This window comes from Rana temporaria, chromosome 5 (assembly GCF_905171775.1).
Source record: "Rana temporaria chromosome 5, aRanTem1.1, whole genome shotgun sequence".
NCBI classification, from domain to species: Eukaryota; Metazoa; Chordata; class Amphibia; order Anura; family Ranidae; genus Rana; species Rana temporaria.
In genome coordinates this window covers 419,767,549-419,783,422 of record NC_053493.1, presented here as the reverse complement: position 1 = coordinate 419,783,422, position 15,874 = coordinate 419,767,549, and the positions used below count along the sequence as shown (strand labels likewise).

The 15,874-nt window shown below is 44.7% G+C and overlaps 1 protein-coding gene across 1 annotated transcript in view; it reads right to left on the bottom strand.

Annotated features, from left to right (window-relative positions):
- The window catches only part of MYL3 (myosin light chain 3), a 68,012-nt gene that overhangs the window by 23,588 nt on the left and 28,550 nt on the right, over positions 1 to 15,874 (bottom strand). The window contains exons 3-4 of the mRNA XM_040355214.1: positions 4,972 to 5,121; positions 1,575 to 1,748 (exon numbers count right to left, since the gene is read on the bottom strand). Of these exons, the coding sequence (XP_040211148.1) occupies positions 1,575 to 1,748; positions 4,972 to 5,121 (324 nt within the window). The remainder of the gene's footprint in view (positions 1 to 1,574; positions 1,749 to 4,971; positions 5,122 to 15,874) is intronic.

The following is a 15,874-nucleotide window of genomic DNA, read 5'->3' as shown; positions in this document are numbered from 1 at the left end:
ACAGGTGGGCACAGGGAGGCTGCAGATAAGCACTAAATGAGACAGGTGTGCACAGTGAGGCTGCAGTTGGGCACTGATGAGACAGGTGGGCACAGGGAGGCTGCAGATGGGCACTAAATGAGACAGGTGGGCACAGTGAGGCTGCAGATGGGCACTGATGTGACAGGTGGGCACAGTGAGGCTGCAGATGGGTACTGAGACAGGTGGGCACAGTGAGGCTACAGATGGGCACTAATGAGACAGGTGGGCACAGTGAGGCTCTAGATGGGCACTGATGAGACAGGTGGGCACAGGGAGGCTGCAGATGGGCACTAATAAGACAGGTGGGTACAGTGAGGCTGCAGATGGACACTGATGAGACAGGTGGGCACAGGGAGGCTGCAGATGGGCACTAATGAGACAGGTGGGTGCAGTGAGTGTCAGGTCACCTGTGGCCATGTGACAAGTGCACCCCGTTGGGGTCAGGGATGCACCACAGGGTAGTGAACCCTATAGCCGACTGCTGCAATCAGAGAGGAAGCGTGAACCCAAGATTCCCCAGGGTGCGGAGTCTAAAACCCAGCTTTGTGTTCACCAGAGCCTCTAGTGGTGAGGATGGCCTTCGCCGCAGCTGGATCCAGGTCGCGACCCCTGGGATCCCCTAGGCCACGCTCCGCAGGGAGAGAGGGGAAGCAGCAACCAGGACAAGCGATAGTGATGGGTAAGCCGAGGTCAGGGCAACAGGCAGACAAGGGTAACCGAGGGACAGGCAAAAGGTCAGGATCACAGGCAAACAGGAGAAGACAGGGACGAGCCAAAAACGGTACACAGGAAGGTAAACGTAGCACACTGCAGACAGGAAATTAAGCTAACAACACGGTTGAACAGCAAAGCAGACCTGCAGTGCAACAGTTAATATAGACTTCCTGGGATGGCCTGGGGTGGTGCCATACAGGAAGGAGAGGTGATAAAAAGGCAGCCAGATAAGAGAGTCAGGCCTCTGATGGAGACATGAGAAGAAGATAAGCTGCCAGACATTATTGCATGTCCATGACAATGAGGCTGCAGATGGGCATTGATGAGACAGGTGGGCACAGGGAGGCTGCAGATGGACACTAATGAGACATGTGGGCACAGTGAGGCTGCAGATGGGCACTGATGAGACAGGTGGGCGCAGTGAGGCTGCAGATGGGCACTAATGAGACAGGTGGGCGCAGTGAGGCTGCAGATGGGCACTGATGAGACAGGTGGGCACAGTGAGGCTGCAGATGGACACTAATGAGACATGTGGGCACAGTGAGGCTGCAGATGGGCACTGATGAGACAGGTGGGCACAATGAGGCTGCAGATGGGCACTGATGAGACAGGTGGGCGCAGTGAGGCTGCAAATGGGCACTAATGAGACAGGTGGGCGCAGTGAGGTTGCAGATGGGCACTGATGAGACAGGTGGGCACAGTGAGGCTGCAGATGGGCACTAATGAGACAGGTGGGCGCAGTGAGGCTGCAGATGGGCACAGTGAGACTCGCGAGGAATGTGTTCATAAAGACCTGTAAATTAAAAGAAAAGTCCACTTTAAAAAACGTGACTCCATACCTAAAGTTGCCAGGACGTGCCGAATCTCAGCGCCCATGACGGTGCCGTTGCCTTCTTTGTCGAAGACGCGCAATCCTTCTACAAAGTCCTCGTACGTTCCCTTCTCCTTAGACCTGGAGATGTGCTGCATCATGGGCAGGAAGGTGTCAAAGTCCATCAGTTTTGTGTGCAGTTCTGCAAAATACAGAAAAGACCAATATTTTTTATGTGTATGCCTGCTATGTTTCTTTGTCTTTAGTTTTCAATGTTTTTTTTTTTTTTGGTGGCAGGTGGATGGAGATTTATATAAACTAAATACTCAAGCCTCTCAGTATGCATTGCTTCCTTGCTGCAGGTGCTGCGATCAGCACTGTAGCTACATTGATTGGTCTGTGTATGTCATGGTTATGCAGTAATGTTTGTCTGTCAGCTTACCTCTCCATGTGTTCAGATTAAGAGGCCAGCCACTCGCACCTGGCTGCTTAACCACTCAAGGACCGCCTCCTGCCCATATACGTCGGCAGAATGGCACGGCTGGGCACAAGCACGTACCTGTACGTCCTCTTTAATTGCCCAGCCGTGGGTCACGGGCATGTGCCCGCGACTTGGTTCGAAGCTCCGTGGCCACGGGACCCGCGATCGGTCCCCGGAGCTGAAGAACGGGGAGAGCTGTGTGTAAACACACCTTCCCCGTTCTTCACTGTGGCGCTGTCATTGTGTGTTCCCTGACATAGGGAAAGACGATCAATGACGTCACATGTCCAGCCCCGCCCCCCTACAGTAAGAAACACAGATGAGGTCATACTTAACCCCTTCAGCGCCCCCTAGTGGTTAACCCCTAAACTGCCATTGTAATTTTCACAGTAAGCAGTACATTTTTATAGCATTTTTTGCTGTGAAAATGACAATTGTCCCAAAAATGTGTCAAAATTGTCCGAAGAGTCCGCCATAATGTCGCAATCACGAAAAAAATCGCTGATTGCCGCCATTAGTAGTAAAAAAAAAATATTAATAAAAATGCAATAAAACTATCCCCTATTTTGTAAACGCTATAAATTTTGCGCAAACCAATCGATAAACGCTTATTGCCATTTTTTACCAAAAATATGTAGAAGAATACGTATCGGCCTAAACTGAGGAAAACATTTTTTTTATATATATTTTTGGGGGATATTTATTATAGCAAAAAGTAAAAAATATTGCATTTTTTTCAAAATTGTCGCTCTATTTTTTTTTATAGCGCAAAAAATAAAAACCGCAGAGGTGATCAAATACCACCAAAAGAAAGCTCTATTTGTGAGGGGAAAAAAGGACGCCAATTTTGTTTGGGAGACAATTTGTTTAAATTGTCAGTTAAAGCGACGCAGTACCGAATCACAAAAACTGGCCGGGTCCTTTACCTGCATTTTGGTCCGGGTCTTAAGTGGTTAAGTAATCTCTCCTCTAAGCATGGCTCCACCCCAAGCCCTATCAGGGAACTCTATATTAACCTGTGCATTGCAAGCCAGCTGTGCTGATCAACATTGTGTGTAACTTGCTGTGTCTTCTACGTCTGATACCAGTTACCGATCTTTGTTTGTTATCGACTATCCCTGCCTGCTTTTGACCCTGACCTTTGGCGTGTTCTATGTTTATCCTTGTATTCTAGTTGCCCCCGACCTTTGGCTTATCCCCTTATTATCTCTTGTTATCCTGGGCTGCTGCTTCCTCTCTATCCTCCTGTAACCTACTGTGAGCGTGAGCTGGGAGACCCTGGTGGCCGCGACCTGAAGCCAGTTGCAGCGCAGTCCATCCTCACCACTAGAGGCGTGAATTGAGAAGCGGGGGTGCGCCACGAATTGTGGGGGGGGGACGACCTCTGGACCCCTTACAAAGAAATAAATATATATATATATATATATATATATATATATATATATATATATATATATATAAAAAAAGAAAGGGGGTAGAAATAAAAAAATATATATAAGAAAAAATAAATAAAGAATAAAATAAAAAAAGGGGGTTGCCATCCAGGGCCCTGGGAACCTCTAGGCCCTTTAATAAAAAATACATAAAAAAAATACATAAAAAAATATTTTTTTTTTATAAAAAGAAAAAAAAGGGGTCCCTTACACAGCTTTGGGGGGGAGAACCGGGGGGGGGGGCTGCCGCCGCTAATTGAGAAGCGGGGGCGTGAATTTAGGACCTCTAGGCCCTTTAATGTTTAAAAAAAAAGAAAAGAAATAAAAAAAGTACATACAGATTTAAAAAAAAAAAGTTGGGGATGCCATCCAGGGGCCCATTCCAAAAAAAACGGGGGTTGCCATCCGGGCCCCTTACAGGTGTACTGCCTGTACCCCCCTGATGAAAAAAAAATCATAAAAAAAGGGGGGGGTTGCCATCTAGGGAAAAGGGACCTCTGGGCCCTTAATATATATATATATATATATATATATATATATATATATATATATAAAAAAGAAATAAAAAAATACATAACATTTTTTTTATAAAAAAAAAACGGGGGGGTTGCCATCCGGGGGCCCCTTACAGAAAAAAAGGGGGGTTGCCATCCAGGTCCCCTTACAGGTGTACTGCCTGTACCCCCCTGATGAAAAAAAATCATAAAAAAAGGGGGGGGGGTTGCCATCTAGGGAAAAGGGACCTCTGGGCCCTTTAATATATATATATATATATATATATATATATATATATATATAAAAAGAAATAAAAAAATACATAACATTTTTTTTATAAAAAAAAAAAAGGGGGGTTGCCATCCGGGGGCCCCTTACAGAAAAAAAAGGGGGGTTGCCATCCGGGCCCCTTACAGGTGTACTGCCTGTACCCCCCTGATGAAAAAAATATATAAGAAAAAAAATACATAAAAAAGGGGGGTTGCCATCCAGGGAAAAGGGACCTCTGGGCCCTTTAATATATATATATATATATATAAAAAAAAAGAAATAAAAAAATACATAACATATTTTTTTATAAAAAAAAAAAGGGGGGGTTGCCATCCGCGGGCCCCTTAAAAAAAAAAGGGGGGTTGCCATCCGGGCCCCTTACATGTGTACTGCCTGTACCCCCCTGATGGCGGCCCTGGAGCCCATTATAAATCCAACAGGTCCTTTGGGGGTGATTGCCCCACACATAAAAAATGAGCTGGGAGTTAGTCTTTAGCCTTTTTTAGCTTGCAATAAGTTGAGAACGAATAATAATAAAGAACCGCAAAGCTGTTTGGCATTAAGTAAGAAAATGTCGGCATGTGCCAGTTTGCTCGCTACCAAATTTCTCTTTCTCCGCTCGCTCGCGTTTTTTTTTTTCCTTTTCAGCCGGAGAAAAGTCGAATTGACAGAACTCTGGAAAAACACGGCCTGTTTGCGAAACATTAATTTTTGCTGGCAAGTGGACACGACAAACATTCGCTAACCTTCTGGTTTTGGCCGCCCGAGGACTTTCAAGACTTCGGCGTTGGTCGGGTTCTGCCCCAGCGACCTCAGAACGTCCCCGCATTGTCCATAGGTGATTTTCATCTCGCAATTAGGGGTCCGATCAAAGAGCGAAAAGGCTTCTTTGAATTCTGCCAAAGACAAGAAAAGAGAGAGTAAAAATAAAAAAATAAAAAAAATAATAAAAAAAGTTCAATTGCCGATTTGTGAAATGGTTACTTTTTTCTTTTTTTTTATGGGGTTATTTTTCTAAATCTCAGCAAATATTTGATTTTTTGTGGAGCAGCGCATTACGATCGACCGCATCATTTTTTATGATTAGGTCGATTTCCTGGAACCGTGCTCCTAACGCTTGTGTGGCGAGCCGTCCGCAGTGTCAGATGACAGGAGGCTTGTGTTGGAGGCCAAACCCGGCATGACGATTGGTTTTGGAAGGAAGGCAAACGAATGATTGCAGCGTGACAGCGCCAAAGAAAAGCTTAAAGAAAAAAAAAAAAAAACAGAAGTCACCTGCTGGGGGAACATTATTTCAGAAAATAATTCTGTCTCCGCTCTGGATAGCTTGATGCGTTAACTGCCGTTTTCTAAAATGTCTTTTAGCGCGGCGCTTAAAAAGGGGTTTTCCACCTTTTGGGGGGGGGGGGGATAAGTTACCCCATTCCTGAAGAAATCACACAAAGCAATGCAACATTTATTAAAGCTGAAGTCTAAAGTGTTTCTTAACCACTTCAGCCCCGGACCATTTGGCTGGCTGAAGACCGGGCCACATTTTTGCGATTCGGCACTGCGTCGCTTTAACTGACAATTGCGCGGTCGTGCGACGTGGCTCCCAAACAAAATTGGCGTCTATTTTTCCCCACAAATAGAGCTTTCTTTTGGTGGTATTTGATCACCTCTGCAGTTTTTATTTTTTGCGCTATAAACAAAAATAGAGCGACAATTTTGAAAAAAATATTTTTTTTTTTACTTTTTGCTATAATAAATATCCCCAAAAAATATATAAGAAAACAAGTGGAGAAGGAAGAAAATTGGGACTTTTTGGGTGCAAAATACATTTTCAAAATATCAAATATATTTATAAAAAATGATTTTATTTTCTATTTTGAGGAGCAAAATAAAAATAAATGGCTAGTACAGTACAATTAAATCAATAAATCTAAAATGTATATAGTACATTAATATTATAAAAATATAAAAATGTTAATGTACTCTATACATTTTAGATTTATTGATTTAATTGTACTGTACTAGCCATTTATTTTTATTTTGCTCCTCAAAATAGAAAATAAAATAATTGTACTGTGCTATAATAAATATCCCCCCAAAAATATATAAAAAAAACTTATTTTTCCTCAGTTTAGGCCGATACATATTCTTCTACCATTTTTTGGTAAAAAAAAAAATCGCAATAAGCGTTTATCGATTGATTTGCGCAAAATTTATAGCGTTTACAAAATAGGGGATAGTTTTATGGCATTTTTATTAATAATTTTTTTTTTACTATGAATTTTTTCATGACTGTGACATTATGGCGGACACATTGGACATTTTTTGACAAATTTTTGGGACCATTGGTATTTTCACAGCGAAAAGTGCTATAAAAAATAATAAACACCCCCAAAAAATATATAAGAAAACAAGTGGAGAAGGAAGAAAATTGGGACTTTTTGGGTGCAAAATACATTTTCAAAATATCAAATATATTTTTTATATAAAAAAAATGTATTTTCTATTTTGGGGAGCAAAATAAAAATAAATGGCTAGTACAGTACAATTAAATCAATAACTCTAAAATGTATATAGTACATTAATATTATAAAAATATAAAAATGTTAATGTACTTTATACATTTTATATTTATTGATTTAATTGTACTGGACTAGCCATTTTTTTTTTTTTTGCTCCACAAAATAGAAAATAAAATAATTTTTGTATATTATATTTGATATTTTGAAAATGTATACTATATACGTTTTAGATTTATTGATTTAATATGATGTATTTATTTTTTCCTCAGTTTAGACCGATACATATTCTTCTACATATTTTTGGTAAAAAAAAAAAAAAAAAAAAAAAAAAACGCAATAAGCGTATATTGATTGGTTTGCGCAAATGTTATAGTGTCTACAAAATAGGGGATAGTTCTATGGCATTTTTATTAATAATTAATTTTTTCACTAATGGCGTGCGTCCCTGATCACTGCCACATCAGTCACAGTGTCCCTGATGACTGCCACACCAGTCACAGGGTCCCTGATCACTGCCACATCAGTCACAGCGTCCCTGATCACTGCCACATCAGTCACAGTGTCCCTGATCACTGCCACACCAGTCACAGTGTCCCTGATCACTGCCACATCAGTCACAGTGTCCCTGATCACTGCCACACCAGTCACAGGGTCCCTGATCACTGCCACATCAGTCACAGTGTCCTTGATCACTGCCACATCAGTCACAGTGTCCCTGATCACTGCCACATCAGTCACAGTGTCCCTGATCACTGCCACATCAGTCACAGTGTCCCTGATCACTGCCACATCAGTCACAGTGTCCCTGATGACTGCCACACCAGTCACAGGGTCCCTGATCACTGCCACATCAGTCACAGTGTCCCTGATCACTGCCACACCAGTCACAGGGTCCCTGATCACTGCCACATCAGTCACAGTGTCCTTGATCACTGCCACATCAGTCACAGTGTCCCTGATCACTGCCACATCAGTCACAGTGTCCCTGATCACTGCCACATCAGTCACAGTGTCCCTGATCACTGCCACATCAGTCACAGTGTCCCTGATCACTGCCACATCAGTCACAGTGTCCCTGATCACTGCCACACCAGTCACAGTGTCCCTGATCACTGCCACATCAGTCACAGTGTCCCTGATCACTGCCACATCAGTCACAGTGTCCCTGATCACTGCCACACCAGTCACAGTGTCCCTGATCGTCACCACAACAGTCCAAGTATAACTGAGCATTTCCATACCACTCCCATGTAACTATGTAACACTTGGGACTGGTGAAGAGGTACACTGTATCATTCTGTAGGTGATTTGGTATGGAGGGACAGATTTTGGATCTTTATTCTGGAAGAACAGATGTTGGGACTTAATTCTAGAAGGACAGATTTTGGATCTTCATTCTGAAAGGACAGATTTTGGGTCTTTTATCTGGAAGGTCAGATGTTGGGTCTTCATTCTGGAAGGACAAATTATGGGTCCTCATTCTGGATTGACAGATTTTGGGTCTACATTCTGGAAGGATAGATTTTGGGTCTTCATTCTGAAAGGACGGATTCTGGAGTTTAATTCTGGAAGGACAGATTTTTGGATCTTCATTCTGGAAGGACAGATTTTGGGTCTTTTATCTGGAATGTCAGATTTGGGGTCCTCATTCTGGAAGGACAGATTTTGGGTCCTCATTCTGAAAGGACAGATTTTGGGTCTTCATTCTGGAAGGACAGATGTTGGGTCTTCATTCTGGAAGGACAGATTTTGGGTCTTCTTTCTGGAAGGACAGATTTTGGGTCTTCTTTCCGGAAAGACAGATTTGGGGTCTTTTAACTGGAAAGACAGATTTGGGGTCTTGAATGAATGAATGAATGAAAAATTTATATAGCGCGGCACATGCGAACTGAATCGCTTCTGGGCGCTAGTTGTTTGTGTCTCATGCCTTCAGAAAAGCAGGGTTTTGATCTGCCTTCTGAAAGACAGGTGGTTTTGCTCCAACCGAATGCTGGTTGGTAAAGCATTCCAAAGCCTGGGGCCCTGGAAAGCAAACCTTCTTTCTCCTTTGGACTTGTATTTGGTTTTAGGAACCTTGACCAGATTTTGGTCGGTGGATCGCAGAATGCGGTTGCAATTGTGCGTTTTGATCTTGTCGCATAGATATCTAGGAGCCTTCCCATGGATGCACTTATGTGTCAGGCAGAGTGCTTTGAATGCAATTCTGTCTTTCACTGGCAACCAGTGAAGGGATCTCAGTGAAGGTGAGATTGATTCCCAAGATTTTTTCCCAGTCACCAGTCTGGCGGCCGTATTCTGTACGACTTGAAGACGAGCGATTTGGTACTTGGGGAGCCCGAGGTAAAGGGCATTTGCATAGTCCAGTCTGGAATTCACGATTGTTCCCACCACGACTGCTATGTCTTCTTTGGGAATAAATGGAATAAGTCTGCGTAGTAGGCGCATCAAATGGTGCGTCCCGCTGACTACTGACCCTATTTGTGCGTCCATTGTCATGAAGGTGTCAAACGTGACTCCTAGACTTTTGACTTTGGAGCTAGGGGAGATGGTCTGACCCAGGATGGGCGAAGGTGTCCAGTTTGTTGTCGGTTGTCTCTTCCGACTGGCATTGAACATAAAGAGTTCTGTTTTAGCGCTATTGAGTTTGAGATAGCTCTTAGTCATCCAGTTTTCTATTGAAGAGAGACATTTCTCTAATCTGAGATGATGATCCTTTTTTTGGCAGATGCGAAAATACAACTGCGTGTCGTCTGCATAAGAGTGATAGAGTAGTTCTTGGCTACTGATAATATCAAAGAGAGGACGAAGATAGATATTAAACAGCACCGGTGATAGGGGGGATCCTTGGGGGACCCCACATGGCACCGTGCGTTTTTCTGACGTGAAGGATCCCAGTTTCACTGTTTGTGATCGGTTTCCGAGAAAAGAGGAGAACCATGGTAAGGCATCTTCTGAGACTCCGGCGACTTCTGTTAGTCGTCTCAGTAGCAATTTATGGTCTACTGTGTCAAAGGCTGCGCTTAGGTCCAGCAGAACCAGGAGACACGATTCTCCTTCGTCTGCGGCCTCGAGCGCATCGTCCCATATTTTCAGTAAGGCCGTTTCTGTCCCGTGTCCAGGACGGAACCCGGATTGAAATGGATCGAGTAGGTTGTGGGTATCCAGATGCTGTTGCAGCTGATTTACCACCACTTTCTCCATTATCTTGGACAGAGCATTTAGACCTGTTATGGGACGGTGGTGAGTTGGGTCCATAGGATCCAAATTAGGTTTTTTTAAGATCGGCAGGATTGTGCCCTCTTTCAGCAGGGAAGGCACTATGCCTTCCTTAAATGACTGATTTATAAGCTGTGTGATTGGAGGCGCCAGGATGTCGGCACATTCCTTCAGTAGCTTGGTGGGAATGATGTCATTGGGTGCTGTGCTGTTGCGCAGCGCACCAATGAATTTTTTAGTGGTATCAATGGAGATGGGTTCCAAAGTGAACTTAGTTGATTGTAGAGGCGTTCCGTCGGTGTTTTGATTGAAGAGGGGGCTGAGTGGAGTATTGTTTTGCCGAATACTTACCCGAATTTTTTCAATTTTGTTGATGAAGAAATCCGATAGTTCATTGCAGAACTCTTGGGTGTCTGAAGTGGGGACTTCAAGACATCCCGGATTCATGGTCTGGGTGACCATCCTGAAGAGTTCGTGTGGGCGATTCATTGCGCTGTTAATCACCATGGAAAAGTGAAGTTTTTTGGCTTTGAAAATTTCCTTGTGATATCGTGTAGTTACTGCTTTGTAGAAGTTGAGGCGGTCTTCTGAAGGACTTCTTATCCAGGCGGCTTCCGCCCTTCTGCGCTCTTGCTTCAATAGCGACAGCTGGTTATTGAACCAGCTGGACTTTTTTGCCCGGCTGCGGACTTTGCGCTTTGGTGCTGCTAAGTCGGCTGACTGTAGCAGAGCTGCATTTATGGCATCCAATGTATCTGAGGCTGCTAGCTGAGGAGGAATAGCCCCAATTCGGTTTTCCAGGGTAGATCTGAAGAGTTCCGAGTGGAGCTTCCTCTGAGATCTAGCCCAGTGTATTGTCACCGGCTTGGGTGCTTTCATGACTAGTGGAATTCTGGGAATTATGAAGCTAATTGCATGGTGGTCTGTCCATGGCAAAGGTTCATTACCCAAAATGTTTATTTTCAGATTTTGTCTGAAAATTAGGTCGAGAGTGTGACCTGAAGCATGCGTGGGTCCGCATATAAGTTGCTGAAGTCCTAACCCTTCCAGGTGGTCGATGCAGGCCTCCGCGATGGGATCCTGTGAGGAGTTGGCCCACAAATTGAAATCCCCGAGCAGCAAAAGATGATTGCTGTTAAGGGAGTAAGTGGATATGAACTCCGTTAATGCTGAAATCAACTGCGATTTGGGCCCAGGGGGCCTATAGCAGAGGAGAATGTGAACGGTCTCCTGAGAGTGAGCTTGAAGTTGAAGCGTAAGGGTTTCCATAAAAGGTAGAGGATTTTGAAGGACCGGTTTAGTGATTGCAATATGAGACTTATGAATCACCGCCAGGCCTCCTCCTCTTTGCCCTATTCTATTTTCCGTTAGGATGCGATAATTTGCTGGTACCAGTTCTCCGAGAATGGTGTTGCAATCGTCTGACAGCCAACTTTCTGTAATAAAGAGGCAGTCTAGATTGTTTTGTAGTAAGAAATCATGGATTTCTGATCGGTGTTTAACTGCTGATCTAGTGTTAAGCAACGCACATGATATGTGCTTGAGCTGTGTTGAATGGTTGAAATTTTTGATGATCGATCGTCGATCGACTCTCAAAAGTTGATCTGATTTTAAGGCTTTTTTGGTGACGGCAGGTAATATTGTTGCGAATTGTCTCAGACCCCAAATGGTTTCCGCAGAGTATCGCAATTTAACCATTGTTGCCAGTCACCGTGGGCGGGGGTGCGGGTGTTCGGTGAGAGAGGATTCGCAGAATCCTCGCTCTCAGCAATCCTTGGTCCAGAGGAAGGCAAAAAAAGCCCTGGGCAAGCTGGCCAATGTGCTGCGGCAGGGAAAAAAAATTCCTTCCTGATCCCTAAAGGCGATCGGCTCAAGCCCTGGATCAAAGACTGCTGAACTTAATGAGGGGAAAAAAAAGGGGGGGGGATGCTGGGTGTCACTGTTGCTGGGGTGCACCAAGATGGCCGCCAGGCAAAGACACAGGACCCAGGCTGGGGGGGCAACCAGGTTGGTAAGAAAATGATTCCACCGATCTGGTTGCTAAGCAGGGGGGTGGAGGGGACCTCTGGGGGTGCAGGGGCGATAATCAGAAAGACCTGCACTATTGGTGGCAGGCGCAGGGAGAAACGGTCGTAGCGCCGGTAGGCCGCGGCTGAAGCCGCGGACTTTCCTGAGGCGCGGCGGCCGCGGAAAGTAGCAGGCTGGCGCGGGCGTGTAAAAAACGCCGCAAAGCGCCGAAAATACACCCAGGTGGGGTGTCTAGGGGCCACCACAATCGTGGGTGGCCGTGCGAGTGGGGATGCCGAGCCAAAGAGGGAATAGAGAGCCGCAGTGAGGGGTCTGAGTGACGGCTGCCCTGAGAAGGACGGCCGTCAGTGGTTCCCCAGGATGGTAGGCCCTGAGAGGCAGGGTCTTACCTGCGGCGAATGAAGGAGTCCACGAGGAGAGAAAGAGAGCTGGATTCCTGGTTCCTAGTAGCTGTTCCCTGTGCAGCACAGGTAATGGAAATCTGCCTAGTAGCTGACTGCCAGGTCTGGGTGGGAGCAGGCTCGTAACGGAAGGTCCGAAGCACCCTACTCCACCTCTCCACCAATGTGAATGTGTTGTTTTGTCTTCATTCTGGAAGGATAGATTTTGGATCTTTTATCTGGAAGGTCAGATTTGGGGTCTTCATTCTGGAAGGACAGATGTTGGGTCTTCATTCTGGAAGGATAGATTTTGGGTCCTCATTCTGGAAGGTCAGATTTTTGGGTCTTTATTCTGGAAGGTCAGATGTTGGGACTTCATTCTGGAAGGACAGATTTTTGGGTCTTCATTCTGGAAGGACAGATGTTGGGTCTTCATTCTGGAAATACAGATTCTGGGTTTTCATTCTGAAAGGACGGATTCTGGAGCTTAATTCTGGAAGGACAGATTTTTTGGTCTTTATTCTGGAAGGACAGATTTTGGGGTCTTTATTCTGGAAGGACAGATTTTGGGTCTTTTATCTGGAAGGTCAGATTTGGGGTCTTCATTCTGGAAGGACAGATTTTTGGGTCTTCATTCTGGAAGGACAGATGTTGGGTCTTCATTCTGGAAATACAGATTCTGGGTTTTCATTCTGAAAGGACGGATTCTGGAGCTTAATTCTGGAAGGACAGATTTGTTGGTCTTTATTCTGGAAGGACAGATTTTTGGGTCTTTATTCTGGAAGGACAGATTTTGGGTCTTTTATCTGGAAGGTCAGATTTGGGGTCTTCATTCTGGAAGGACAGATGTAGGGTCCTCATTCTGGAAATACAGATTCTGGGTTTTCATCCTGAAAGGACGGATTCTGGAGCTTAATTCTGGAAGGACAGATTTTGGGTCTTCATTCTGGAAGGACAGATTTTGGGTCTTCATTCTGGAAGGACAGATTTTGGGTCTTCATTCTGGAAGGACAGATTTGGGGTCTTTATTCTGGAAGGTCAGATTTGGGGTCTTTATTCTGGAAGGACAGATTTTGGGTCTTCATTCTGGAAGGTCAGATGTTGGGTCTTTATTCTGGAAGGTCAGATGTTGGGTCTTCATTCTGGAAGGTCAGATGTTGGGTCTTCATTCTGGATGGTCAGATGTTGGGTCTTCATTCTGGAAGGACGGATTCTGGAGCTTAATTCTGGAAGGACAGATTTTTGGGTCTTTATTCTGGAAGGACAGATTTTTGGGTCTTCATTCTGGAAGGTCAGATGTTGGGTCTTCATTCTGGAAGGACAGAAGTTGGGTCTTCATTCTGGAAGGTCAGATGTTTGGTCTTCATTCTGGAAGGTCAGATGTTGGGTCCTCATTCTGGGTCCTCGGTGTTGCGGTCAGCGTTGTGACGCAGCTCTCAGCTCACTTCATATTTCTTTACATCCAGCCGCTCCTCCAAACGCTTAGACAAGCGGGGGAGGGTGAGGAATGCGGCTCCTCTGCCAGCCCCATGTGTGGCATCCTCTGCCATCTGTCTTCATTTAAGACTCGTCTTTTGTTTCCCTGGCTTTCTGTGGGAGGCTTGGGAATGGGACATGGTATTCCCTCCACAAACCGCTGCCAGGGGCTTCTCCCCAGCACTGCAAATCATTATCATGAATGAGTGGAGGGTAATAGTCTGCAGAGACTCCCCACTTATCCTCACAACCAGCTCAGTAAATCCCTGCTGATTACTGTGGTGAAGAAAATGCGGAAAAAAAAAATAGTAATGACCCCTCTAGAGATATAAAGATCTATATAGAGGGATCAGGACCTCCTTCCTCCTGCTGGTGACCCCTCTAGTGATATAAAGATCTATATAGAGGAATCAGGACCTCCTTTCCCCTTGCTGGTGGTCCCTCTAGTGATATAAAGATCTATATAGAGGAATCAGGACCTCCTTCCTCCTGCTGGTGACCCCTCTAGTGATATAAAGATCTATATAGAGGAATCAGGACCTCCCTCCTCCTGCTGGTGACCCCTCTAGTGATATAAAGATCTATATAGAGGAATCAGGACCTCCTTCCTCCTGCTGGTGATCCCTCTAGTGATATAAAGATCTATATAGAGGGATCAGGACCTTCCTTCCTCCTGCTGGTGACCCCTCTAGTGATATAAAGATCTATATAGAGGGATCAGGACCTCCTTCCTCCTGCTGGTAATCCCTCTAGTGATATACAGATCTATATAGAGGAATCAGGACCTCCTTCCTCCTGCTGGGGATCCCTCTGGTGATATAAAGATCTATATAGAGGAATCAGGACCCCCTTCCTCCTGCTGGTGACCCCTCTAGTGATATAAAGATCTATATAGAAGAATCAGGACCTCCTTCCTCCTGCTGGTGACCCCTCTAGTGATATAAAGATCTATATAGAGGAATCAGGACCTCCTTCCTCCTGCTGGTGACCGCTCTAGTGATATAAAGATCTATATAGAGGGATCAGAACCTCCTTCCTCCTGTTGGTGACCCCTCTAGTTATATAAAGATCTATATAGAGGGATCAGGACCTCCTTCCTCCTGCTGGTGATCCCTCTAGTGATATATAAAGATCTCTATAGAGGAATCAGGACCTCCTTCCTCCTGCTGGTGATCCCTCTAGTGATATAAAGATCTATATAGAGGGATCAGGACCTCCTTCGTCCTGCTGGTGACCCCTCTAGTGATATAAAGATCTCTATAGAGGAATCAGGACCTTCTTCCTCCTGCTGGTGATCCCTCTAGTGATAGAAAGATCTATATAGAGGAATCAGGACCTCCTTCCTCCTGCTGGTGATCCCTCTAGTGATATATAAAGATCTCTATAGATGAATCAGGACCTCCTTCCTCCTGCTGGTGGTCCCTCTAGTGATATATAAAGATCTCTATAGAGGAATCGGGACCTCCTTCCTCCTGCTCCTGACCCCTCTATTGATATAAAGATCTATATAGAGGGATCAGGACCTCCTTCCTCCTGCTGGTGACCCCTCTAGTGATATAAAGATCTATATAGAGGAATCAGGACCTCCTTCCTCCTGCTGGTGACCCCTCTAGTGATATAAAGATCTATATAGAGGAATCAGGACCTCCTTCCTCCTGTTGGTGACCCCTCTAGTTATATAAAGATCTCTATAGAGGAATCAGGACCTCCTTCCTCCTGCTGGTGATCCCTCTAGTGATATAAAGATCTATATAGAGGAATCAGGACCTCCTTCCTCCTGCTGGTAACTAATGCTCTATATAGAATATGTGCATTAATTTGCATTTAGATTTGTTGAACTGCAGTTTCTATAACTTTGACAAATGTTTTGGGAATGTCAAATCATAATTCATGTTTCAAACAACTTCATGAATATTAACAATATTGCATACTTTGTGTCATCAGCAAGAAGATATGCAGGTTACCCACCAAGTTATTGACCATTACACTCCGATGAGGTGGATTTGATCATCAAACAATCTTCACTTTGAGCATTT